This window comes from Numenius arquata, chromosome 4 (assembly GCF_964106895.1).
Source record: "Numenius arquata chromosome 4, bNumArq3.hap1.1, whole genome shotgun sequence".
Lineage (NCBI taxonomy): Eukaryota > Metazoa > Chordata > Aves > Charadriiformes > Scolopacidae > Numenius > Numenius arquata.
Genome location: NC_133579.1, coordinates 4,416,123 through 4,443,419, shown reverse-complemented (window position 1 = coordinate 4,443,419; position 27,297 = coordinate 4,416,123). Strand labels below are relative to the sequence as shown.

Here is a 27,297-nt window from a genome sequence, read left to right as displayed (position 1 = left end):
GCCACCTGATTGGGTTGAAGATGTCCCTGAAGATGTCCTCGTGTCTGAACATGAGGAGGAATTTCTTTCCTGTGAGGGTGGCAGAGCCCTGGAAGAGGCTGCCCAGAGAGGTGGTGGAGTCTCCTCTGGAGACATTCAAACCCGCCTGGACATGTTCCTGTGGGACCTGCTCTGGGTGACCCTGCTCTGGCAGGGGGTTGGACTAGATGATCTCCAGAGGTTCCTTCTAACCCCTACCGTTCTGTGATTCTGCGTATAGATATAGGCAAATAAACATGTCACACTCCTGCTATTGCTCAAATAAAGAGCAGTGCTCAGAGAACACGTGGTACCAGAGCCAGGAAAGTGGAAGGGACTGTGTCCCAAGGGGCCTGAAGCTCCACATTTCCCTTGTTCCCAGGGAGCCAGGCAAGGGGCTGTGTGAGTGGGGCTTGCACCCAGCACCGGGGAGGACACAGGGGAGTGACAAGTGCCGACACGCGCTGGGGGAAGTGGAACCAGTACCGTAGTTTGGAGGAAACGGGAACTGCTGGGCATTTGCCTGCGGGATGCGGGGGTTGCTCATGGTTGCTGGTATGCCGCCGGTGGCCACCATGCTGGGGGTCATGCTCAAGCCCTGCCCTCGCATCATCAGCGTCCGCTGCTGAACCTGCTGCTGCTGCTGCTGCTGCATCTGCCGCTGCCGCAGGTGCTGGCTCAGGATCTCCCGCTGCCTCTGTGCCAGCATCTGGGCGTTGATGGGGCCCTGCAGGGAAAAAAACACCCCCCTCATCACTGACCCCCTTCTAAGGCAACCTGACCAGTGGAGGCATCTCCACCGGAGCAAACTGGAAGATTCCAGCTCGCTCTTTCCCCCCCCCCCCCCAACTAACAATAATATTAAATGCAAGAAAATAATCCTATTAATACTTCCAACAGTGCAAGAGTCAGTAACTGAAATAATGAAATAATAGCAGTGTTTAATGTTGCAGCGGTTTGTAATTGCAAATAGGGCAGCTCATTAAAGAAATGCCCCTTTCGGAAATGAGAAGCTTGGTTAAAAATTCAGTTATGTCCTATTTCTAGTAAACAACCACCCACCCCGTGTAAATATGGGAAAGACTCTCAGAAAGAGAACAGTAAAATACTTCTTATCATACAGACTGCATTATTTATACTCGAGCTTTAGAATTTATTGCATATATTTACCACGTAGCGTTACTACTGTATTTAACTGGGGGGGGGGACGACACAGAGAAGAAAACGAAGTGATTTTTTTCAAAAAAAGTACTATTTCTCTCACCTGCGTTGGCACTCCAGGTCTCAAAGACAGATTCATGTTGGAGACGCTGCTGATCTGATTTATCAGCGGCTGCCGATTCTGAAGAAAAAGAACAACCCATAAACAACACCAAAACCCAAAGGTTTGAGAAGGAAAACAAGAAACAGGACATTTTATATACAGAGCTATATTTATATCAACTTCCCGACTACTTGGTCTGAGGACCTAGTTTTACATATTCAAGCAGGGACTAGTTTTGTTGCTCAAGCCCTACTATTATTCGCAGAATCCTGTTTCTTAAGGAGGTAGTACACCGTACGAATAAGGACCAAACTGTTTATCAAACACGCTGCCTTTCCAGCTCTTGCCCTTTTTAAGTTTGGGACTGGACTGTTGAGGTTGACTCCGAATTAGCCCCTATCCTGATATTTGAAGGCAGAAACGATCTTTCCTCCTCCACTAGAAAAGCATTAATATCTTATTTCTTGTACTATGAACCTGTATATTTAAAAATGAAAAAAAGAAACAAAAAGGTTGACGCGCGGAAACAAACCCTACAACTAAATAGAGTTATAAAGCAGGTATGTTTATTGCGGCGCCGGGTGCAAGGGGGATTTCTCCTCCTAACTGGCACACCGGCTCATAAAACAAGCATCTATTTATGATGAAAAGCATACATATTCATTAATGTGGGCTGGGTTATTATAATTAATTCTAAGAAAAGGCGTTACTATTCTAATTATTTCTAGGAACTCATTATCATAAGTCTCCTCCCCTTGCCGCATGCGTACTGTCGCCCGGTGGTCGTGGGCTGGGGTCTTCTGGAGGAAGGCTCATAGTCTTCTTCACCGTGTACTTTCACCTTTGGCTTAGAACGCTGGGCTGGCTGGACCCCAAACCGCGAAACTGGTCCCGACCGGATGGACACTTTACCCAGACAATTGGGTTCCTCCTTAGCGTGCAGGCTGTTCCTGCTATCTTATACACAAGGCCAGTTCCTTATCTTGGAATGCTGGGCTCCTGGGCTCCGAGCTCTGTCCTTTGCCAAGCTGTGCTAAATCTACACTAACGACTTTTAACCATTCATTCTCTGAATCAAGGTGAAACGATCCTTAAAAGCAGATGAAGGCCAAGGAAAAAAAAAAGGTTGTAGGTATCAGGCAGCAATAAAAGTTTTTAGATTGCGGGAGGAGTCAAGACGTAACAAACAGAAAAATTCTTATAGAACAAAAAGCACCGCGTAAATACCAGGCACGTTCTCGCACGGTATTATAGGACGAGTGACAGAAAGATTGTCCAGAGAAGCTGTGGCTGCCCCATCCCTGGAGAGGTTCAAGACCAGGCTGGATGGGGCTTTGAGCAACCTGGTCTAGTGGGAGGTGTCCCTGCCCATGGCAGGGGGGTTGGAACTGGATGATCTTTAAGGTCCCTTCCAACTCTAACCATTCTATGATTCTAAGATGCAAAAAAAAAAAGGACCAAAAAAGAGAATGCCCAAAGTACTGTCTCGGCAAAACTTATTATGAGTAGTGTTTTTAGTTCAAAAAGTGGATTTAGGCTATAATAAACAGAGTACGCATTTCAGACCTGGTCTGTTTGGAAGGAGCTGAGGGTACGTATGGCAGGGGACGTACCTGCTGTGCCTGGAGCCTGTGCTGCAGCTGGAGCCGCAGCTGGTTGGGCTGGTTCTGCACGATGCCGGCTGGCCGCAGGCCCGGCCGGGGCTGCATGCGAAGGGCCGCGTAGCCCGGGCGCTGGCCCATGGGGTGGAAGCTGGGGTCCTGCATGGGGGCATAGCCACCCTGCGCCATGGGAGCCTGCGCCCCGTACTGCTGGGAGAACACCGGCGCCTTCTGCTCCATCAGGATGCCCGACTCCTGGCTGGGGAAGGTCTCGGGGTCCACAGCTTGGCTCTGCAGAACAACGTGAGCAAAAGAAACAGTTGGTGGGACGTGGCTTTTCACAGGATCATACAAGACTAATACAGTCAACCCCACAAAAACCAATCTTCCAGGACGTGAATGTTTGTAAACAGAAAATGACATGATTTTTTTTTAGCTAAATATAAACCATAAAAAAAAAAGAAAATTGTATTTTTGAGTGTCAAAACATATTTCAGCCTGGAGAAGAGAAGGCTCTGGGGAGACCTTAGAGCCCCTTCCAGTCCCTAAAGGGGCTCCAGGAGAGATGGGGAGGGACTCTTGGTCAGGGAGGGGAGCCATAGGATGAGGGGAAAGGGTTTTAAGCTGAAAGAGGGGAGATTGAGATGAGATGTCAGGAGGAAATTCTTTGCTGTGAGGGTGGTGAGACCCTGGAACAGGTTGCCCAGAGAAGCTGTGGCTGCCCCATCCCTGGAGGGGTTCAAGGCCAGGCTGGATGGGGCTTTGAGCAACCTGGTCTGGTGGGAGGTGTCCCTGCCCAGGGCAGGGGGGTTGGAACTTCATGATCTCTAAGGTCCCTTCCAACCCAAACCATTCTATGATTCTATGAAGACAAATTCCTCCTCACTTTTTATTATAAAACAAAGACCCACAATCTTTGTCATGTTCTTAACAGAGCCACTGTATTATTCTGCCAATGAATAAAAACGTGAGATGACAAATGCTCTATCAAAATCCGCAAATGAAGTGACGCCAGTAGATTTTTGCCATTGAGTCCAAGAGAAATTCAAAGAAGTTACAAATGAATAAGGATAAGAAAGTATATTTTTATCAGTATCTTTAAACATAATAATGACTTCAAATAAAGATGCCTGAAACTATTACAGAAGCTAATGTGAACATAGTGCCTAATTCTTTCCAGGCACTTTCACACAAACTGATTATCCATTAGCATAAAAAAGCTAACACGATTCTAAACTCCATCCTAGATACTCCCCTAATATTTGCTCTAGCCAGAGTAATTTTATAGCTTATTCCACACTGAGCTTGGAAATCAAGTTAATCTAAATTTCAGTGCCCTCATGAAAGAAAGACTTTAGGCTCCTCTAAAGTGTTCGACGGATATTTTAAAAAACGTGTTCTGAAATAGATTCATAGATTGGTCCAGGCCGGAAGGGACCTCCAAAGGTCATCTAGTCCGACCTCCCCGCAGTCAGCAGGGACACCCCCAACTAGACCAGGTTGCCCAGGGCCTCGTCGAGCTTCACCTTGAATATCTCAAGGGAAGGGGCCTCAACCACCTCCCTGGGCAACCTGTTCCAGTGTTCCACCACCCTCATGGTAAAGAACTTTTTCCTAATATCCAATCTAAATCTTCCCTTCTCCAACTTAAGACCATTGCCCCTCGTCCTGTCACTGCAGGCCTTTGTAAACAGACCCTCCCCAGCCTTCCTGTAGCCCCCCTCAGGTACTGGAAGGCCGCTATGAGGTCTCCCCGGAGCCTCTTCTTCTCCAGGCTGAACAACCCCAGCTCCCTCAGTCTGTCCTCGTAGCAGAGGTGCTCCAGCCCCCTGATCATTTTGGTGGCCCTCCTCTGGACCCGCTCCATCAGGTCCATGTCCTTCCTATATTGAGGGCTCCAGACCTGCACACAGTGCTCCAGGTGAGGTCTCACCAGAGCAGAGCAAAGTGGCAGAATCCCCTCTCTGGATCTGCTGGCAACACTTCTTTTGATGCAGCCCAGGATGGGATTGGCCTTCTGGGCTGCGAGAGCACACTGCCTGCTCATGTCCAGCTTCTCATCAATCAGCACCCCCAAGTCCCTTTCCTCAGGGCTGCTTTCTAACCAAATGTGACAGTTCTCTTTATCTGCAAAATTCCTTAACTGTTCTCCCTGAGATATTCATTAAATAGCAAAGTATGTACCACTCAGTTTGAAATAAAACATTATTCATTTTTTTTTGGTGGCGGTACTCCAAAAGCCATGTAATATTCCATGGAAGTTTCACTCTGCAGAACCGAAGTTCACCAATAAATGATAGATATCTCCAGCTCAACACCTCACCGAGTTCTGTGTTGCACCAGACAGGCTGGGAGATAAGTTTTCTCATGTTCAAAGCGGGATTTCATCGGTCCTGTTTCATATCTAAAACGCAGAGCCGGTTCAGAAGTTACGCTCAGGATGCTGCTGAGTGCTGGGGAATGAAACGGCTATTCTAGGCTTCTCTGAGAATATTAAATCGTTATGGACACATGTACAGTTGGTTTTGGAAATACAGTTTTGATGCCAGATATATCAAAAACTAGCTTTTCCCCCCAATTTTTTTTTTTTTTTAATCACTTTTGTTTGGCACCATGTAAGACCGAAATGGGCAAGAACCAACTGAAAGACAACAAAAATAATTGGGGGGAAAAAAATGGATGGAAAAGAATAGAACAATTTCATGCTGTAAAGTGTAGGAAGCATGTTCATAATTAAAAAAAAAAATGAACAAAAAAACCCACTACAGCTTTAAGTACTTGGAAAGAAATCAGCTGCTTCAGGTGAAACTCATCCCTTAACATACATTAATCAACGGAGGGAAAAAACTACCCTGTGATAGTGAAGTGATACTACACGTTATGGGTTTGCTCATCCAAAAGCTTGTTGCACCCGTGACTCAAAGCTCTTGATCTTGCTCCTCTGCTCCAAGGTCTCCTATTCCTTTTTTCCTTCTTTCCTGTACCCTGTTGCTGGCTGTGATCTTACCTTTCTCCCACCCGGTTGTTCCTCTGACCACCAGAGAAGCAGATTTTTTGGTTCTGCTGATTCTTTTTGGTTTTGGCCAGCTCTGTTGCGTAAAGCGAAGTGGCTGAGCAGGGGTCAGAAGAAGGAGAGCTCGGTGAGGGTGGCAGGAGAGAAGAAGGAAGACTAAACCTGGGGCTGAAGGAAGCTTTTCAGGCGACAAGAAGAAGTGTTTTATAATCCTCTTCAACACACATTTTACCTCCACCATGACAACACATCCCTTAAACGCAGCACCGAATACACGCAACGCAACGTCGGGGATACCTGGCTCACTAGCTCTGGTATTCCTAGAGCCCGGTCGATTTCTTCTAAACCATCAAAATTCCTTAGTGCCATGTAAAGCTGATCCAGGAGAGCACCCTCGTCGCTTGGTGACTCCGACGAAGGATGATTACACATGAGATCATCCGGTGAGCTGCCAAACGGTTGCCTGCGAAAACACGAAGAGAGCCTTGGGTAAACAGCTGCGGAAAAACACGAAATAATACGGGAGGGTTAGTACTGGCATTGAATGAACAAGCGGAGACGGCAATTATTTCAATCGCTGCCAATTTTGTTTAGAGAACTGTTCCGGATGAAAAGTTATGCCATCCAAAGAAATAACTAAATAGCGTGATTAATGCCTGTCAAGACCCTGCACGCAGGGTGTAGCTGACAAGTAGGGAGGAACACCAAAGGTACGTCCCAGCGCTGATTTCTTGTTATAGGGTCAATGGAGGAACAGAGAAGTCAGTATAGAATATATAGTCACCGAACACAGAAAGTTAAAAAGTTTAAAAAAACCCACCCTAATTGTAACTTTGAATTTCAGATGTTAGCTTAAGTATACTATCACAAGTGTCCAGTTCTGGGCTCCCCAGTTCAAGAAGGACAGGGAACTGCTGGAGAGGGGACAGCAGAGGGCTACAAAGGTGATGAGGGGCCTGGAGCATCTCTCTGATGAGGAAAGGCTGAGGGACTTGGGGCTTTTTCAGTCTGGAGAAGCGAAGACTGAGGGGGGATCTGATCAACGCCTATAAATACTTAAAGGGTGGGTGTCAGGAGGATGGGGCCAGTCTTTTTTCAGTGGTGCCCAGGGACAGGACAAGAGGTAACGGGCACAAACTTGAACATAAGAAGTTCCATCTAAACATGAGGAGGAACTTCTTTGCTGTGAGGGTGGCAGAGCCCTGGAAGAGGCTGCCCAGAGAGGTGGTGGAGTCTCCTTCTCTGGAGACATTCCAAACCCGCCTGGACACGTTCCTGTGCAACCTGCTCTGGGTGACCCTGCTCTGGCAGGGGGTTGGTCTGGATGATCTCCAGAGGTCCCTTCCAACCCCATCTAATCCCATATAATCCCTGTGATTCTGTGAAGCAGAACTCATTTCTGTAGACACTCTTCTTAACTGATTTTCTGTCAGACAAAGCGAGTGGAAGAGGTGGCAAAGGGGTCCAAGGATCGTCCCAGCTGGCACAGACTGAACACCTGGAAGAGCTGGCCAGAAGCAGGAGGGAGGAGGGAGAAAAGGACGTTCCCCTTTTGTTTGCTGCAAAACATTGCATCAGCTCGACCCGTCTGATGGAACTGCACACTTGGGTGCCCATTAATGCAGTTGGTTCCGTGCCTCAGGAGGGTGTCAGCAAGGATTTGGATAGTGTCAGGCAGAGCCTGCCGGCTCTATAAATCCCGCTCACCTCACCCCGGAATGGGTACACGGAGCACACTCACGGTTCCAAAGGCAGAATAAAGGTTTATCCCGAACCCAAAGGACAAAACTTCCTGAGAAACAAACTAAATCTGAAATAACACCTTGTTTGCAGTTGACACACGAGCTCCACTTCACGCCCAATATCACAAGAGAAAATACAGAGAGCAAAGCATTCTGCGAGCAAGAGCAGCCACGATATACACAGAGTCTCATCCCAGCTCATTACTCGGAGGCAACAAAATCTGTCACACGTGGAGGGAGGACACAGCACCGTATGTGAACCCCTTTTACGTGTCTGTCTGGAAAAACAAAGAAACAGGTTTGTATATTTAGTTTCCCATAATGAGATCTATGGTTGCCATGGCAGCCTAATCTCTGTGTCACAGCGAAGCAGAAGGAGAGAGCTGCACCGTCAGGCCACACACCTCAACCCCAAGGGATGCCCAGCAGGAAAACTAACCAAGACAGAAGTCTTTTTAATTAGATCTCAGACTGTAAAAAAAAAAAAATAAAAATAAGGATATACACGACATACCTTTGAAATGTCACAAAGTATTAATCCATCTCATATAGAAAGAAGTTTCTGTAACTCTCACAGACGGAATTATTAAACAGTAAAAGGGAAGAGCCAAAAAAAAAAAAAAATAATCCTTTGAATCAAATTGCTTGCAAACTTTAAAGATGTCTTAAAAGAAGGAATCTATCATCTGGAAAAATAATCGGCGGGGCCAGGCAAAAATGCCCCTCAGATTGCAAAATGGGCAAGAATACATACGGTAGGAAAAAGTTTAAAACACTTGTCAAATTCTGTATATTCAAGAACGACAATTTGTTTTTTCCCCCATTTCATTTATGTAACACAACGATGTTATTTTTTTCTCTAAAAGAATAATTTTTACTCACCATTTCACTTTTATCAAATTTAATTCTCTCTATAAGAATGAGATTATAAAAAACCAAATCCCAGGGATTAATAAAATAAGAAATGGCAGCACCAAACAATTCACCATCTCTCTTTGGGTGTAAATGACCAAAAATATGATTACTTTCAGATGCATCGCAATGGGTATTTTTTTTTTTACCATCTTCAGCTACAAGGAAATGATGAGAAAGGCAAAGGTAACAAAACGGAAGGATTATCTGCCCGATTTGCTCATCAAACACGGCCCTGTATTTTATTTTACGGTATCATTTTTTAAATGAAAAATTAAGTCATGCAAACAGTGCTTTTGGCATAGGGTCACCCCAACTGAATTAGCACCAGGAAATGTCTTGAAAAGCATGAAAAAGTTAGAAAATTAACAGAAAATGCCGCACTTAAATGTACAGATATCATCTTTGGACATCCCTTCACAATGAGAAGTAAGAGAATGCAGTCAGAAGATTAATCTTTCTTCAAACACGCTTTTTTTCCAACTGCCTCCTCTTCAGTTTTCTTTTTCAGCACTCCTCCCATTTTCTTCTGAAAAATATCCCAACTCACGCAATTCAAAATATTCCAACGTTTCTCCTTTATCTGTCCATTTTGTATCACTTATTCAGTCCGTGTGTGTGTGTGTGTGTATATATATATAATTTTTTTTTTCTAATTGAAGCAGCAAACTTTTTAGGGAAGCCTTTTTTTAAACAAGTGTAAATTGCTTTTCATAGTTATGGCATTACTTAGAAGTCTTAATAATGTTAATAAAGTAATTAAAAAAGTGAATGTATTACAGATGAGTTAATAACTTGTGATCAGACTGTGATTCTGGATACCAGAGAAGCAGCTAATTTTAGGGAAGAGGCAGCCTCCGTTTCACTTCATCTTTCCTTCCTCTCCTTTTACAGAATTCAGGTCAATTAAAAAACCTCAAACAAAACAGAAATTAACGACATCCTGCACTAATTAAAACTCTACCCCACTGCAGGAGAAGACACCTATGTTATAACTACAAAGGCTCTAGCGTTTTCCCACATTTAGTGTTAAGTATTTATTTAATTGTTTAATTGTTTAAATAACATTTATTTAATTGTTACCAATTAAAACCAGCAAAACCAGAGAGAATCATGCCCACATGGATGCTCAGGAGGTGCAATCACCCAAAGCACCGCCAGCGTTCACTGCGACACGGAACTGCCAATCCTTCCGTCACGTTAAAGGGCAAAGAGAGCATTTCTAAGTATTGCTGGAACACGCATAAAATACTACAAGCATTAAATTGGTGTATATTTGGTGAGGATTTTACGTAGAACTCTTGTTTTCCCTGAGATGTATAAAACACAGGGCTGTGAAATCTCTCCGTGTTTTGATGCGAGAGTAAGACTCACCTGTTTTGATTTCCAAAAGTTGCCTGGTCTATAGGCAAGATGCTGTCTGGCCACGGTGCAGTCTGGTTGGGAGGTGCCTGCTGCTGGCTGTACTGAGGTCCTCCCATGTTCATCTCCAATTCGGATGGCCCTAAGAAAGGAAACATACCCACAGAACCTTTGTGAAAAAAAAACATATAAAAATCTACTTTCCTATTAATTCTCTCCATTGACTTATCTATTTAGAGTAAAAGCAAACAAAATCATTAAGACTTCAGTAATGTTACACTTAAAAGCGTCAGCATTTTTTTGTTAAAAATTGCTTTTAAAATTCGAGAAAATAACCTGAGAATTCTGAAAGCGGTTCATAGAACAGTAGATATGACATTATAGATGCAAAAATTGAGTAACATAAGCATAAAAAAAGGATGGTATAGAGACTAAATATCCTAATGTACTTGCTTTAAAAGTGACTAAGAACAATGATAATGTTCCCAGCATTTCCTCTTAAAAAATTCCAGTTTTTCATAAACAAGAGCAACTTCACATCCTCTTTCTTTGGCCACACCACTCTGGAACTACAGAGTAGCAGGAATTGTTCATATCAATATATGTGTTTAAAGTTAGTGTTTAAATCATAGAATCACAGGATGGTTTGGGTTGGAAGGGACCTTAAAGATCATCCAGTTCCAACCCCCCTGCCATGGGCAGGGACACCTCCCACCAGACCAGGTTGCTCAAAGCCCCATCCAGCCTGGCCTTGAACCCCTCCAGGGATGTAGTGACAGGACAAGGGGTAATGGTTTTAAACTGAAAGAGGGGAGATTTAGATTAGATATTAGGAGGAAATTCTTTACTGTGAGGGTGATTAAGCACTGGAACAGGTTGCCCAGGGAGGTTGTGGATGCCCCATCCCTGGAGGGGTTCAAGGCCAGGCTGGATGGGGCTTTGAGCAACCTGGTCTGGTGGGAGGTGTCCCTGCCCTGGGCAGGGGGTTGGAACTGGATGATCTTTAAGGTCCCTTCCAACTCAAACCATTCTATGACTCTATGATTCTATGGAGCAGCCACAACTTCTCTGGACAACCTGTGCCAGGGTCTCACCACCCTCACAGCAAAGAATTTCTTCCTGAGATCTCATCTCAATCTCCCCTCTTTCAGTTTAAAACCATTCCCCCTCATCCTATGGCTCCCCTCCCTGATCAAGAGTCCCTCCCCATCTCTCCCGGAGCCCCTTTAGGGACTGGAAGGGGCTTTAAGGTCTCTCTGGAGCCTTCTCTTCTCCAGGCTGAACACCCCCAACTCTCTCAGCCTGTCCTCACGGCAGAGGTGCTCCAGCCCTCGGAGCATCTCCAGCTCTCTGAGCATCACATTTTACACACCTTCCTTCCCACTTCCAAAGGAAACTTTCACAGTGGAATATGCTTCTCATCAAATCTATAATGGAAGTGAGTTTTTTTCTTTTTCTTTTTCTTTTTTTTTTTGTTGTTGGTTTGTTTTTTTTTTCTGCTTCATCTTTGACAGTCCAGCACACGCCAAGAAGCACAACCTGGCAGGTGTCCTGACTTACCCATGTTCATGACCTGAGAGGGAAGCATCTGCCTCGGGCCGGGCTGGTTGCTGGGTCTCAGGGGGATGCTGGCCGTGGGGTTGCGGATCATGCCAGCTTGCACCGGCCTGTTCATGGCGCCGGCCGTGGGGGCGCAGGTCACCCTCACCGCAGCAGCCTGGCCTCCCCAGTCCCCAGACGTCATGGCAGGCCGAGGGGCACTGCCAGCGATCATTCCTGCGCGAAAAACAGATGGACTTAGGTGCTGGGTGCATGCTTTGGAACAACTTCAGCATCGCCAATGCCTGACGAGCCGTGTTTTTAGCCATGAAAATGCAGCGGTTTCACTCAAAGCACGTTGTACCACAGCTGTCTCTCCAGATGTGCCAAAGCTACAGAACGACGCCTTAACGCTGCTGAGTCAAGGGGCTGGAGATTATTACACGTTGTACACGAGGAGGATCCTTTTCTGGTTTCCGAAACGCTGTTCGGAGCGAACGTTCCCACGTGTGGCCCGCGACAGGTGGCGAGGGGCGTGTGGATGGCCCCAGCTTCCTTCCTCAGGAAATGAATCACGTTTGCTGATGTGTGTGTGTATCTCTGTGTGTGTGTGTGTGTCTCTGTGTGTGTGTGTGTGTCTCTGTGTGTGTATGTGTCACTGCTTTACTTTCCAAGCGCTAAGCGAGGACCAAGACTTGGGTACCGACGTGTTATATCGCCCCATGGGCTTACAAACAAGAAGGACCCGATTGAAATTCAAGTTCTGCAAACATCTTCTGGCGAGTCCTTTCGGTCGGAACCTTCTTAGCTCCGAGGCTCACCCAGATCATCTCGAACCAATACACGGTGCAGGGAAATTACTCACAGGAACTTTCCGATAGATGCTGAAGCTCATTACCGTTATTTTAGGGGAAGTCCTCCTACATCTACTGTAAACAACTGATACAGTTTATTTACACTTGGAATATATAGAGTACGACGCTCTGACAGCAGCCAAAAATACCCAGCCAAACCCCAACACAAAAAAAAAAAAAACCCCAACCCCAAAGATACGCATTCGCAGTATTTATACTTTTCAATTTTATACCGTCAAGAGCAGGTAAAACACTGATTTCAGATTGGACTACTGGTCTCTCCAAGCTGCATTTTGCAACACCCTTAAACGAGTACTAAAAACCCACATAAATAATTACCGCTCATCAGTTTGGTTATCTGCTGATATACAACCAAGGAGGAAAACGCTCCGAAGAGGGTCATTGCTTCAGCTGCCGGACAGAATCTGCTTCAGCGTTACATCCTCAGGTTTGTTCTCTTTGTGCACACCTTCTATCGGCTGCAATATGTGGCGCGCTCGAGCAAATGGCAGGAGCACAGATAATACTGTCTGACTTGTGTACGTAAGATAAATAACACCCTCGAATACGTATACAGAACATGAAAGTAATAGGACACTCGAAAGACTACAAGTTGACCTCTAAACTGCTTAAATAGGATATTTCAGTGTCTGGCAGCGTGTCTGTTTTTAATACTGATGCAAACCAAACGTCACGTTTGGAGAGTGAATAGCCAGCCAGTGAAAGGACTTACAATACCCATTTATTTCCTCGCTCAGAGTTCTCAGCAGTCATTGCACACTGGGACAGTCCCAGACTACGAAGTAGTTGAAATAAGTCCATCAGCCAGATTTGTCTTGTGACCCCCCGCCCCCCACGGTATCTTTGTACGATATCAGGACACCATGAAGAAATCAATGCACCACAGATCAGGCGTAATCCGTGACAAAACCAGTATCAGTGCAACGTCTGATGGTTCCCCAGAAGTTTATGTTTCAGAAAATGATGAAAATATTAGTCATTTCTTCAACTTAAAATGAGAATTAAGGGGCAATAAATAAAGGCTACCTGAGGGCAAAACCAAGGTCTGTAGAGATTCACGTTGTAAGAGCAAGAGTATTGCCCGCTATTTTGCTTTGAAAGAACTACCTCTACAGACATACAGTTAATACTATTTGCTTTTTCAAGGCAGAAAGATCAGATTTTCACTTATCTCAGCCTCAGCTGAATCTGGAACGTTTCTGTGAACAGACTCTAATTGCCAATACGCTGTTTTCAGGTAGGTGAAAAGCAGTGCATGAAGAGCAGGACTAAAAATATGCTGAAACAAATTCAAAATAAATATGCCAATACATAACAGCCCCCCAAACACGATTTTTTTCCAGACTATTTGGAAAGCACCTATAATAACCTGCGCTTGTAATAACCCCCCAACATTGTTATACATGCTACAGCCTGTTACTCCAATGTATTTCAAAAAAAAAAAAAAAAAAAAGGAAATTCATCTTACCTGTGCTGCTGTTGCCTAAAGGTCCTTGGCTTCCGATCATCCCTTCATTCCTGCCCATCAGTCCCGGCTGAGGTATCACTGAATAGGGGCTACTCGTTCTTATGGGGGGGAACGTTCCCGCACCCGGTGGGTTCTGCAGCGGGATGTCAAGTGGTAAATTCTGGTTTGGTAATAACCTGCCCAGTTGCCCTGCTCGTGGGTTATTAAAAGCTAGACAGGAGGAGCAAAGGGAAAAAAAAAAAAAATAAAAAAAAAAAAAAGCAAAGTTACAAGAATGGAAACTTTACTTGTTAAAAAAAAAGAACCCAAACACACTTTAAGCTCTGGGGGCTGAGCTATTTAATGCTGCATGATTTATTTACCCGCTCCCTATCTGTCTGAGAAACATCCCTTTCTTGACATCTTTATGTAAATTTCAACATGGAACATTCTGACAGTGAAACAGATATGACGTATATTTTTAAAACTTTAAATGATGCAATTCAACTGACAGAAGAGCCACTGCAGCAAAACAGACCACTATGTGATGTGCACACTACTGCCAATTAATCTTATACCTAGTTGGGCTCTAATTGCATGCAGGTGTCATCTTGAGGCAGATTGTTAGGAATTATCTCAGTTTTCAAAGTTTTCCAGCATAAGCTGTGCTCCTGAAGAAGTTACCAAAATTAAGGGCAGACCGAGTTTATATCAGATCCTGTAGCCCCATTTCTACATCTCCCTCTTAAATCTTTTTTTTACATTTTTTATCATTAATAAAAGTAAGTACTTCCATCATTCAGCAGCAACAAAAAGCTCCAGAATTAGAGCTGTGCCACCAGAATATTCTGGTAAACAGAAGGATGTTCGATGGTTACTGTCACCTATACAGAACTATTTTCTTCCGTGGAGGTGTTTTGGGCTCTTAAAAACCAGGCTCTACAAAGAAAACTGCAGATTGTCTCACAAAAGTGAGCTCCAGATCACGACTGGCAAACATCTGGCTCAGCTGGTCTTTGGGAGATGTTCCAGTGCATGAAACATCCCCCGATGGGCACAAGTAATTCTCAAACACCGATCAAACGCTGACCTTGGGCCCGTGGTTCCATTTCCCATCACACCAATAAAACTCATCCAAAGAAATGAACCATTTTCCCGAAATTATTCTTTGCAATGCTCCCAGACAGCTTCCCCACAGCCAGGCTCTGACGTAACGGCGTCCTTAAAGCCACTTCTGCGTTTTTATATTCACCAAATTACAAAGAAGTTAAAGAACTTCTTTCTTATTTCAGATCAACGTAGTGATACCTTTGAATTTGAGAACTTAGATGACGTTTATCAACCTCGTTAAAAAGCCCAGAAGCATCTTATTACAAAGGTCTCTGACTTTTCTTCTTATTTTATAAAACTAGACTACAAGAACTCATTGTATTTACTTATTTTTTAATATAAGTTCTCTTCCAGGTGAATATGCTTAAATGTGTGTATAGGAATTACATCACATACACCTAATTCCTAACCATCGGATCAAAATTTTGTCTTGATTGTCTGCTCTGACAGGCAAACAAACCTTACTTACGAGAAAAAAATGACCTTCCCAAGCTTAGGGGCACGATAAAGTCTAAGGATTGAACCAAACCCGAACTTCAGTGACAGTTTCAGAGCAGTCTGCACCAGAAGTTTGAAAAATCACGGAATCACGGAATTGTCAGAGTTGGAAGGGACCTCTAGAGATCATCTAGTCCAACTCCCCTGCTAAAGCAGGATTTCCTAGAGCACATCACTCAGGGCTGCATCCAGGCGGGTCTTGAAGATCTCCAGAGAAGGGGACTCCACGACCTCCCTGGGCAGCCTGTTCCAGGGCTCTGGCACCCTCACCCTAAAGAAGTTTCTCCTCATATTTAAATGGAACTTCCCATGTTCCAGCTTGTGCCCGTCGCCCCTCGTCCTATCGCTGGAAACAACTGAAAAGAGTCCGGCTCCATCATCACACAGAGGAGGAAGTTGTTTTTTGGGTTGCTTTGCCAGCACCCACTGATCCAACAAAAAGGAAAGCTGGAAACGCGACACAAAATAGCAGCACCGTCAATGAGAGGCGATGGTGCTCACATCACACGTTCTGCTCTCAGTCAGGATGGGACCAAAGGAGGCTCCCTGTCCCCGACACAACAACCAGCCATTTGGCAAATCTAGCAGCTTTCAAGTCTTATATATATATATCTCTATCTTTTTTTTAAACAGATAAAAATATTTTAAATATTTTCATGTAAAACCTGTAAAACGAAAGCTGGTTATTTCTTCACAAAAAAAAAAAAAATAATTAAAATCCCAAATTTTTTTTGGAATTGTATATGATTTGATGTTCATTCTACATTGCTTTTCCATGAGCATATAAGAAGCCACGCACTGTTTCTGTGCGCCTGTTGCTGGAAGCTCTTCTACGGAAAAGAAGGCAGAAGTTCCCCAGGCACAGACTGAGGCGGGCAAAAAAAGTTTTAGGGCTTTAATTTCCTTGGGAAACAGGCTGCTGCTTTTACGGAGCTGCTGCTAACTCCTAAGACACATTCATTCACGATCCTGCTGTTACTGCCAGGAGACTGAAAGCAGATTTAAAGTCAGGTTAAGTCTGGAAAGGCAAAAGGCTCCAGTGGAAGGAACCACCGGACCTTGTTTCAGAGAGAACACGCTAAAGATTTCAGATGTGCAGAGATTTCTTTCTGACTTCTGTGCTGCTGCTGCTGCTGCTGCTTGTACCCCCGTACGTACCAAATTACTTACAACAAATCCATCTTTCTATGAGCAGCATTGATAACAAATGGTAATTTAAGGAGCTGGAGCGGTTTCAATAGGCATTTAAACATTAATGTTTATTATGAATAGTAATACGAATATTTATTAAAAAATTTCTAAGTAATAATTTGAGTTAATTTAAAAGTGGCATGGTGGTGTTTTCATATGATTAGAATGGCTCAAAATATTACCTAAGGCCTACGTTTTAGAAAAAAATCACCAGTGTTCACTGAGGGAAGTAAACAGATTATGCCCTCTTCGCCAACAGGAGAAAAAAATGAAGCGGTGGCATTTTATGCTATTTTCTTCAACATTCGTAGCCGATAAGACTCCTGTCTTGCCCACTTTCCATTATTCTATGGTGGCAGACCAACATTTCAACACTGATTTGTGTGTTAATTAATAAAGTTAAGGAACACTGTCAGCTGGAAGCGACTCAATTAAAAGCCACAATTTCAAATTAAACTTGGCGATTCCTCTTAATCAAATGTCTTTCTATTAATCTTGTAGTTTTAGAAGAAGACCCTCCTTCATGCCTAGAAAAGCCTCTCTTGTCCCTTTTACTGAAAGAGCAGCTGGAGTGAACGAGCGGCTTCGTTACTGAATAAGCCATCCCAAAGGCACGGATGCCACCAGCAGCATCACCTATAATCACAGCAGCTTTCATTTATTTTGAGGGCACCCCTTAAAGCCCCTCAAAACTCCTCAAAGGGCGGGGAGAGGGTACACCAAAGGGCTACAAAGATGATGAGGGGACTAGAACATCTCTCTGATGGGAAAAGGCTGAGGGACTTGGGTCTGTTTAGTCTGGAGAAGAGAAGACTGAGGGGGGATCTGATCAAGGCCTATAAATACTGAAAGGGAGGGTGTCAGGAGGATGGGGCCAGTCTTTTTTCAGTGGTGCCCAGAACATAAGAAGTTCCATCTAAACATGTGGAAAAACTTCTTTCCTGTGAGGGTGGCAGAGCCCTGGAAGAGGCTGCCCAGAGAGGTGGTGGAGTCTCCTTCTCTGGAGACATTCCAAACCCGCCTGGACACGTTCCTGTGGGACCTGCTCTGGGTGACCCTGCTCTGGCAGGGGGTTGGACTGGATGATCTCCAGAGGTCCCTTCCAACCCCTACCATTCTGTGATTCTGTGACTTCCAGGGCACTGAGTGAATTAGACAGAACCTCCACACGTGTTTTGAAACCGGGCGACCGCAGATGGCGCTATGTCATCACGCAAGACCAGAGCAGGACCAAGAGCTGCCCGGTTCCTCCCTGGTGACCCAGGGGTACCACCACCGTTTCGGGGGTTCGCAAGCTCTGCCAACACACACACACACACACACACGCACGCAAGTAAGGTGGACTCACTGCTCTGTGAAATCCTCATTGCTGGTTTCTGGGTGGCCACGGCCGCACCGGGGCTGCTGTCACTGGTGAGCTGCATGAGGTCATTGATGATGGCTTGCTTGTCAACCGAGCCGGCTGGGGCGCCTGGGCGGCTATCTGGGAAAAGCTGTGGTAACTGGCTGTTCTGCAGGTCATCCAGAATCTCCTCCAAGTTGTCCAATTCACTGCCTGGCTGCGATGAAAAAAGAAAAGAACAAAACACAAACCCCACAGTACGGGTCGCTGCTCGCCCGCTGCCGGCGTTCCTGCTCGCCCCGAGCCGGCAGCGGCTTCCGATGCTTCCTGCAAGTAGCCCGATGGGGAGGAAGGTCACAAAGTTGGGGAAAGGGGACGGTGCAGGCTCCCCAGGGCTCGTCCGCCTCGCATCTGGGGAGCCCAGTTTGGCCCTGGCACTCCTTTAAAGCCCTGGCACGGGGACGTATGGATCCATACGTTGGGTAAAAGGGGAGATTCTCCCTGCGAACTCCGTGGTCGGTGCAGGCAGCAGGGATCGTTTGGCAGGGGAGGAGATCCCACAGTGATGGAGACGGGGGTTTATATAGGTATAACCCATATTCCTTTCAGCACAGTCATATTTCTAGTCTCTTTATGACTTGATTAAAAGCATACGACGGAAAAGTTGCTTCATGGCTAAAACAATTCCCCATACGCATTTTCTTTGTTACATTCAGAACCTCTACACTGAATACCTCTACAGAAGTTAACGGGCAAGAAATGTACATTTCAATTAAGTTCTATAAATTCAAACCTGTCAACTAGTTACTAGAGTTAGGAATTTATTTTGCTCAAAACTGCCCAAATCACTGAAAATAGCTTCTCTACAGTAAGGAAAAAAAACAAAGAGAAATCTCGTTACATTCAATTCAGTAGAAAATTATCATGAAATAAAGATGGGAAAAAAATTCAGTTCATTCTATACTAACATAAATACTGACCTGCATGTTTGTCTTAAAAATGTTGATTTGCACCAGTATTTTTTTTTTTTGGTCAACTTCTCTGTCTATAAAGTCTAATGTCTATTATCCTCGGAAATAAAATCTTCTCCTGCTTGAAATTTGGGAATTATTACAAGTATATTCTCCAATCCTAAACCTTTAAACAAGGCAAAACTCTTTTGGGTAATAACTACCAAGAGGCAGCCCGGTCTCAGTTACCACCAAGTTGCACAGGAAGCATTTCATGAGAGCATTTATAAAGAAAACCTACTCAAAATCAGCGCCTTCGTTAGGAAACGTGCAGTGAGGGACGAGAGGCAGAGAGCGAGCAGCCAGCCGTGAAGGATGAGGAACTGAGAAATACCAGCACAACCATGCACACAACCGAAACACAATCCTTCCTGTTCTTTTTAATCCCACCGACGCATCGTGAACTCGTTATTTCTTGAGAGCGAGCTCACGCCGCAGATCACGGGATGATGGAGAAATACCTGAGGTGGCTTTAAACCACCCATGGAGGCACTCGCACCTTAAATAAACTCAGGTAAACACGACATTACTCTTTCCTCCTTCCACATCGCCTCCTAGTCTTAAAAAACAGAATATATGGTGCAAAAGGGGAAGGATTTGACGGACTTAGAATCATAGAATCGTCTAGGTTGGAAAAGACCCTTGGGATCATCGAGTCCAACCATCTACCCTACACTGCAAAGTTCTCCCCTATACCATATCCCCCAACACCACATCTAAACGGCTCTTCAACACATCCAGGGATGGTGACTCAACCCCCTCCCTGGGCAGCCTGTTCCAATGCCCGACCACTCTTTCTGTGAAAAATTCTTTCCTAATGTTCAGTCTAAACCTACCCTGCTGGAGCTTGAAGCCATTCCCTCTCCTTCTGTCACAGAATGACCTGTGCGAAGAGACCAGCACCAACCTCTCTACAGTGTCCTTTCAAGACACTTGGGTCTTTCAACACTTGGGTCTTTTTAGTCTGGAGAAGACTGAGGGGGAATCTGATCAATGCTTATAAATACTTAAAAGGTGGGTGTCAGGAGGATGGGGCCAGTCTTTTTTCAGTGGTGCCCAGGGACAGGACAAGAGGTAACGGGCACAAACCTGAACATAAGAAGTTCCATCTAAACATGAGGAGGAACTTCTTCCCTGGGAGGGTGGCAGAGCCCTGGAAGAGGTTGCCCAGAGAGGTGGTAGAGTCTCCTTCTCTGGAGACATTCCAAACCCACCTGGACACGTTCCTGTGGGACCTGCTCCAGGTGGACCTGCTCTGGCAGGGGGTTGGACTGGATGATCTCCAGAGGTCCCTTCCAACCCCATACCATCCTGTGTTTCTGTGATTTTGCTCCGTTAAAAAGCACAATGTGAGTGATCTGGAATAACACCAATAATCCTGGTGTTATTGGCCAAATGGCAGGAAATCACAGAATCAGAGGACTGGAGGAAACTTAAAGCCTCAAGGCAAAATCAGAGTATGCCGTTCCTTACAGAAGTTCATACAGCCTCTTGTTAAAGACATCCAGTGACAGAAAATCCTCAGCTTCCCGGGGGAATTGGTTTCAGCACTCTGCCATTCTTACTCTTGGGAGGTTTTTTTTGCTCAGTGTCAGTGCAAAATCTCCCTCACTGAAATTAAGGCCCTTCCTTCCTGTTGTGTTCTGAATCTGGAGAACAAATTTGCCTTCCCCTTTCTTTTTCTGTATTTGAAAACCTGTGCCTTTTGGGGTTTTAAGCTAAGGTTATTAAGCAATATCAACTTGTGGAATTTTCTTCAGCGTGTAAAGTGTTTCCTAGACCTCTCATTACTCTGGTTGCTCCTGTGGACCCTCTTCAGTTGAGCCACACTTTTCCTGAAGTGCCATGTCCAGAACAGGGCCTACGAGGAAGCCTTACAACTGCCGAGTAAAGCAGACAATTTACTCTGCACACAGTACACTCTGATGGCATCGCTCAGAAAAACCTCTGATTTTTTTTAATTACATGACATCAGTGACTCTCACTCATCTTGTGCTCACTATGAACCCTAGACACGGCTCTGAAAAAGCCCTGTCTAGCCAGCTGTCCCCTCCTTTTTCAAAAAAATCTGTGACATTAAACTTGACTAATTTGAATAAATACCTTTTGTTCATCCTGAATGTTCTCCTAAGATTCTTCCTCGGTATCTCCCGGTGGCCGCTGAATTTGAATCCCGTCCCCCAGTGTATCTGCAGACACCCAAGTGTCACACGTCGCTTTACTCATTCTATGATTCTATGTGGGAGGTGTCCCTGCCCAGGGCAGGGGGTTAGAAATCGATCATCTTTGGGGTCCCTTCCAACCCGAACCATTCTATGACGCTGTGATTTACCAAGCATACGCTGTTCTCTCACCGGGTCATTAAGGTTAACTATAACACCGAGCAGCTCTAGATGCTCCACAGACTCCTACAGCACCTCCATTCTGACAGTGAATCCTTAAATAACTACTTTACGTGTAAGGATTTCCAAACAGCTTCCTACCCACCCACAGCACTTTCGTCTTGACCAGGCACCTCTGATCTGCTTACGAAGATGCCACACGTAAGAGGGCCAAAAAAACCTTACTCAAACCAAGACAAATGGGCATACACTTCTTTTCTTACGCCAAAAAGCCCACTTACCCTCTTGCAGAAGGAAAATAAGTTGGTCCCAGATTCCCTGCTCTTGCCAAATCCCCCCTGCTGACCCCCTGCCTTCCAGGCACCTAACAAGAAGTTGGGTGGACATCAGCTCACCAACAGAAAAGGGAGAGACAGGAGGAATCAGATGAACATGGCCTGGGTCCAGAGGAGGCCGTGAAGATGCTCAGAGGGCTGGAGCACCTCTGCTGTGAGGACAGGCTGAGAGAGTTGGGGTTGTTCAGCCTGGAGAAGAGAAGGCTCCGGGGAAACCTTAGAACCCCTTCCAGTCCCTAAAGGGGCTCCAGGAGAGATGGGGAGGGACTCTTGATCAGGGAGGGGAGCCACAGGACGAGGGGGAAGGGTTTTAAACTCAAAGAGGGGAGATTCAGACTAGATTTTAGGAATAAATTCTTTCCTGTGAGGGTGGTGAGACCCTGGCACAGGTTGCCCAGAGAAGCTGTGGCTGCCCCATCCCTGGAGGGGTTCAAGGCCAGGCTGGATGGGGCTTTGAGCAACCTGGTCTGGTGGGAGGTGTCCCTGCCCGTGGCAGTGGGGTTGGAACTGGATGATCTTGAAGGTCCCTTCCAACCCAAACCATTCTATGATTCTATGAATCAAATGTGATTATAAGAAGCATAAATCATTGTGAAGGCACGGGAGGAGTAGATTCAAAAATGTCCTCTGAGCGACAGCTGTGAGCCATGTCTACAGAAGCCACATTTTGGGCACTGGGAGATCTGGTACAAGACGACTGCAAGAGGCAGTGGAGGAGACCAATGTAGGATATCATAAATTATCGAAGGATGATTCAGTACTCTTTGGGGGAATTAAGACATATGGCCTTCATTAAACATATTTGAGACAACAGTGATGGGAAGTTTTTATATGTTGCAGGGTTTTTTTGTTGGTTTTGTGCCGGACTGTGTCTTTTTTTCTTCCTTTTTTTTTTTATTTTTTTTTTTTTATTTTTAAGATTCTGGCTACTGCAATTCCTTGTTTAAAATCAGATGTAAAAAACCCCAAAACAAACCAAACCCAAACCAAAGCCAGAGAAGAATATATTGATCCAAACGTGTCAGAAAACTGCACTCCCCACGATGCTTTTAATTGCTCTCAGGGAAGTGGCAAAGAAAGGCCAAATACAACAGATATATTAACACCACAAATATATAACCGTCCTTTTTTTTTTTTTTTCTTAACTTAATCAATACCAAATATTTAATCTTTATTTTTTGACGGCTGCAAAAGCTCTAGATTTAGAATTAACACCGAGCCACGATGGCAGCCTGAGTCTTTCCAGACCCACCCTCAAATGGCACCACATGTGCAGAAACCACCATTAAAATATTTGCTTGGTTAGTTTCATGGGATTTTTCTTTTATTTATATTCTATATTTATTTTGTTAATGGTCTAAATTGAACTTTATGTAAAGAGAAGGCACACCCTAACCTCCCTGTAAAACAATTATTTGTCGTGAATTTAAAAAAAAAATAAATCTGCCTGATAAAGTGCTAAAGCATCGCAAGAAAGTTCTCGTGCACATATTTTCACTATCTTTAAGCAACGCAATTACAATAATCTCCATAGAGCTTGGACACTGAGTGCCAGAAAACATAAGACAAACTGTGCTTAGAAATATTTTTGCATCTGAAAAAGTAGCTACTTTCGAGGTACTTATCACTGTTATATAGAGAAAGGCAGATTAAAGTGTTAGTTGCTTACGGAATCTTTGTAGCTCTATGGAAAGGCAGCTACACCTCAACAGGAAGTTTGGTTTCGAGAAGTTGCCATGTCAAAGTCTGGCTTCCATGGATTGTAAAGGACTGGATAAGATCCAAAACTCTCTGGAGATCTCTTTTTCCACCACAAGCAATGCCCACGGCTTGCGCTGAGACCCTGTGTTCCAAACTTCATACATTTCCTTAATGACCACCTATGAGAGAGGCATCTAGGACTTTCTCCCTACAACAGGATGTCTTTTGGTGGGGACACAACTCGAAACTATACCTGCCTTATAGAAACCCCAAATTAGCTCATTAGCAACCTCCATAGCACAGGCAAAACATTTCACAGAATCACAGAATGCTGTGGGGTTGGGAGGGATCTCTGGAGATCATCTAATCCAAGCCCCAAATTTGGCCAATAAAAGGTAAACAAAACTAAATCCCTGCTCCAAACTGGCCATAAACTGAAGGAAAGCAGGAAAAGTAAATCACAGGTGGAATCAATATAGTCTTTTTCTTCCTGGTAACTGCAGTAAACATAAAATTGGCTAGAAATCTTGTTATCAAGCTAATCTACTACTAACTTCTGGAAACAGAACTCGAATGGAAAGACATTCAGAAAATGGAATCCCCATTCTAAGGTTTTGATAGAATTTCAAGAAGAAACCAACGTCCTTCATTAACTTAATGGATTCTGGGCATCAAGAAATAGGTTTCTGGAAGATGAGGGGCATGTGTAAAAAAAATATTTTAGTGTTGGGAAGATACTGGTTTCCATATAAAGCAAGAGGACAGCAGAGTTGATAAAGTGTGTGAGGAACACCAGAACAGTGCCTGAGTTTTAGGAAGAAAAGGTACATGTTTAAGATGATTTCTAGAACAGCACTGGTGAAGACTGTGTCATCGCAAAGTCCCTGTCAGAGGAGACAGGCCCCCCCTAAAGGGGGCTCCAGGAGAGATGGGGAGGGACTCTTGATCAGGGAGGGGAGCCATAGGATGAGGGGGAACGGTTTTAAACTGAAAGAGGGGAGATTTAGATGAGATCTCAGGAAGAAATTCTTTCCTGTGAGGGTGGTGAGACCCTGGAACAGGTTGCCCAGAGAAGCTGTGGCTGCCCCATCCCTGGAGGGGTTCAAGGCCAGGCTGGATGGGGCTTTGAGTGACCTGGTCTGGTGGGAGGTGTCCCTGCCCATGGCAGGGGGTTGGAACTGGATGATCTTTAAGGTCCCTTCCAACCCAAACCATTCTATGATTTTATTCAACACTACACCAAGTACTTTCTCAGAGAATAAGCTACTTCAAATTTCTACATTTTGGTTTCTCCATCTGTATCTGTACCTAATAATCCACACCCAATTTTACGGAAGAGTTTGGAATGTGAAACAATATGGCTAAATAAAGTGCTTCTTTAGCAAGGCAATCCCTGACGTCGTCAGGCTATGACATTTCTCTGACGTAGCCCTACACTTTCACTCTTCTTCCCCCAAAGCTCTTTGCTGGTCCTTGTCACATCTGGCCATCTGCTGACCAGTAGCCAGGCTGCTCCCAACCGGCCAGAAGCACCAGGGGGTTTTGAGAACCAGCAGAACCAGGGGGGCACAGGGAAGAAGTGTGGTGGGGTGATGTCCCACCACGGCAGCTCCATGGTAGCTGGTGGGCCAGCAAGGGAAAAATAGGCTTATTGCTGAGGAATGCCCTATAAAACAAATCTGGAACAAATCGGGACTCGTGTTTCCACCGCCTTCCCTTTCTAATAGCGGAGAACGATACGAGCACTCGCGATGCTTGAGACCAACAGTCCTACTAGTGTCGGTGCTGTCGGAAAAGCTCCGCTGAGCTTCCCCAGCAGGTCCCTCCTTCATCCTCTTCCCCCACAGCTGCCTTAACTGGAATAGCAATCAGCCTAATAGAGCTCGATAACCATCGTCCCCACCAAGGAAGGGAAAAAAGGTACGGCAGCACTGGAAATATTCTCCGCTATTTGAGAAAGGCTTCCTGTCAGTCGCTGCTCTCTGCAGAAGTGTATGTTTAAACACACTACCTAGAAAACTGCTATTTTTAGTACGGTGGTGCACTTCAAAGAATTTCCTGCCCAGAAAGTCACACCAAAAGTAAAAGGAGAAAACGTAATGGCTCTGACTGCCTCCCGACACCCCGACCCCCCTCGCAGGGGCCGCCCCGCCGCAGTTTCCAGAGAAACTGCACACTCCAGTGACTAATTACTTAAAAAAAACAGCATTCCTCAGGGAGGAGAAGTTTTAAATAAACCTGAAAAATAGGTAACAGAAGCACACGGCTAATTTTTACATATGGGAGGAAAAAGGTCGGGGGGGGGGGGAAGGATGCAGGAGGATGGAAGAATTTAGCACAAGAATCTGTGTTCTAGTCTTGTACTAAATAGTTCCAGCTTTGATCTAAATTTAGGCAACGAGCACTTCCTGTGGGAGACCGTCTTCCAAAGCTGAAGAGTTTGATGCTAAATATTTTCAGTGATTTTATAATTGGGGTAAAGTGGTTATTTGTTTTAAGGCCTGGCCTTCAGCTAGATGAACGCTTACATTATTTTATATTCCCCACCATTTCCTCTCCTACTCCACGTTGGACTTCTGTTTATTCAGCTCCAGGTTCCACTGCATTTTAAGTAGGTTTTAAAACTCTTTATTTACAACCAACGAGAGCAACAAAAGCCCTTCTGTCATTATCCAGCGGCCTTCCATCACAGCTGTAGGACGGGACAGGCTTCTCCATACCTCAGCTCTAAGGAAGCCCGAGCGCTTGAGCCCGTACCACTTTATCATGACTCCTGCACTGCTCCATGGTTTTCTGAACAGCCCCAACTCCTGGCCCTTCCTGTACCCCCAGTTCCCTCTCTCTTGGGAGACAATCCCCACCTTCAAAATTTAAGAAAAGGCAATACACACAGAATCATAGAATAATGGAATGGTTTGGGTTGGAAGGGACCTTAAAGATCATCCAGTTCCAACACCCCTGCCATGGGCAGGGACACCTCCCACCAGACCAGGTTGCTCAAAGCCCCATCCAGCCTGGCCTTGAACCCCTCCAGGGATGGGGCAGCCACAGCTTCTCTGGGCAACCTGGGCCAGGGTCTCACCACCCTCACAGCAAAGAATTTCTTCCTGAGATCTCATCTATATCTCCCCTCTTTCAGTTTTCCCTGGATTTCACTGAATTTTTAGAGTTGGAAGGGACCATAAAGATCATCTAGTCCAACTCCCCTACTGAAGCAGGATTGCCCAGAGCATGTCAGAGCATGTTACTCAGGGCTGCATCCAGGCGGGTCTTGAAAATCACCAAAGAAGGGGACTCCACAACCTCCCTGGGCAGCCTGTTCCAGGGCTCTGTCACCCTCACTGTGAAGAAGTTTTTTCTCATATTTGAGTGGAACCTCTTATGTTCCAACTTGTGCCCGTTGCCCCTCGTCCTCTCACTGGCAACCACTGAAACCATTTAATGGTTTAAAACCATTACCTCTATTCCTATGGTTCCACTCCCTGATCAAGAGTCCCTCCCCATGTCTCCTGTAGCCCCTTTAGGGACTGGAAGGGGCTCTAAGGTCTCCCCGGAGCCTTCTCTTCTCCAGGCTGAACAATCCCAACTCTCTCAGCCTGTCCTCACAGCAGAGGTGCTCCAGCCCTCTGAGCATCTTCGTGGCCTCCTCTGGACCTCTTCCAACAAGTCCATGTCCTTCCTGTGCTGAGGACTTCAGAGCTGGACACAGTGCTCCAGGTGGGGTCTCACCAGAGCGGAGCAGAGGGGCAGAATCCCCCCCTCGCCCTGCTGGCCACGCTGCTTTTGATGCAGCCCAGGATGCGGGTTGGGTTTCTGGGCTGCCAGCGCATGTTGCCAGCTCATGTTGAGCTTCTCATCTGCCCATCCATAGTCCGTACTCCAATCCCCTCAAATCCCTCCCCTGACCTCAGAAACATGAAGCCTAAAAATAAGAAATGAACAGACTATTCACTTTTCAAAGTTCATAATACTGGGGACCTGATTTTCAAATGCTT

At 45.3% G+C, this 27,297-nt stretch overlaps 1 protein-coding gene across 1 annotated transcript in view; it reads right to left on the bottom strand.

The window, feature by feature from the left end:
* Positions 1-27,297, bottom strand: part of NCOA2 (nuclear receptor coactivator 2) — a 220,711-nt gene that overhangs the window by 20,183 nt on the left and 173,231 nt on the right. The window contains exons 13-20 of the mRNA XM_074146655.1: positions 17,921-18,131; positions 13,795-14,004; positions 11,473-11,688; positions 9,925-10,054; positions 6,194-6,359; positions 2,896-3,174; positions 1,283-1,360; positions 505-745 (exon numbers count right to left, since the gene is read on the bottom strand). Of these exons, the coding sequence (XP_074002756.1) occupies positions 505-745; positions 1,283-1,360; positions 2,896-3,174; positions 6,194-6,359; positions 9,925-10,054; positions 11,473-11,688; positions 13,795-14,004; positions 17,921-18,131 (1,531 nt within the window). The remainder of the gene's footprint in view (positions 1-504; positions 746-1,282; positions 1,361-2,895; positions 3,175-6,193; positions 6,360-9,924; positions 10,055-11,472; positions 11,689-13,794; positions 14,005-17,920; positions 18,132-27,297) is intronic.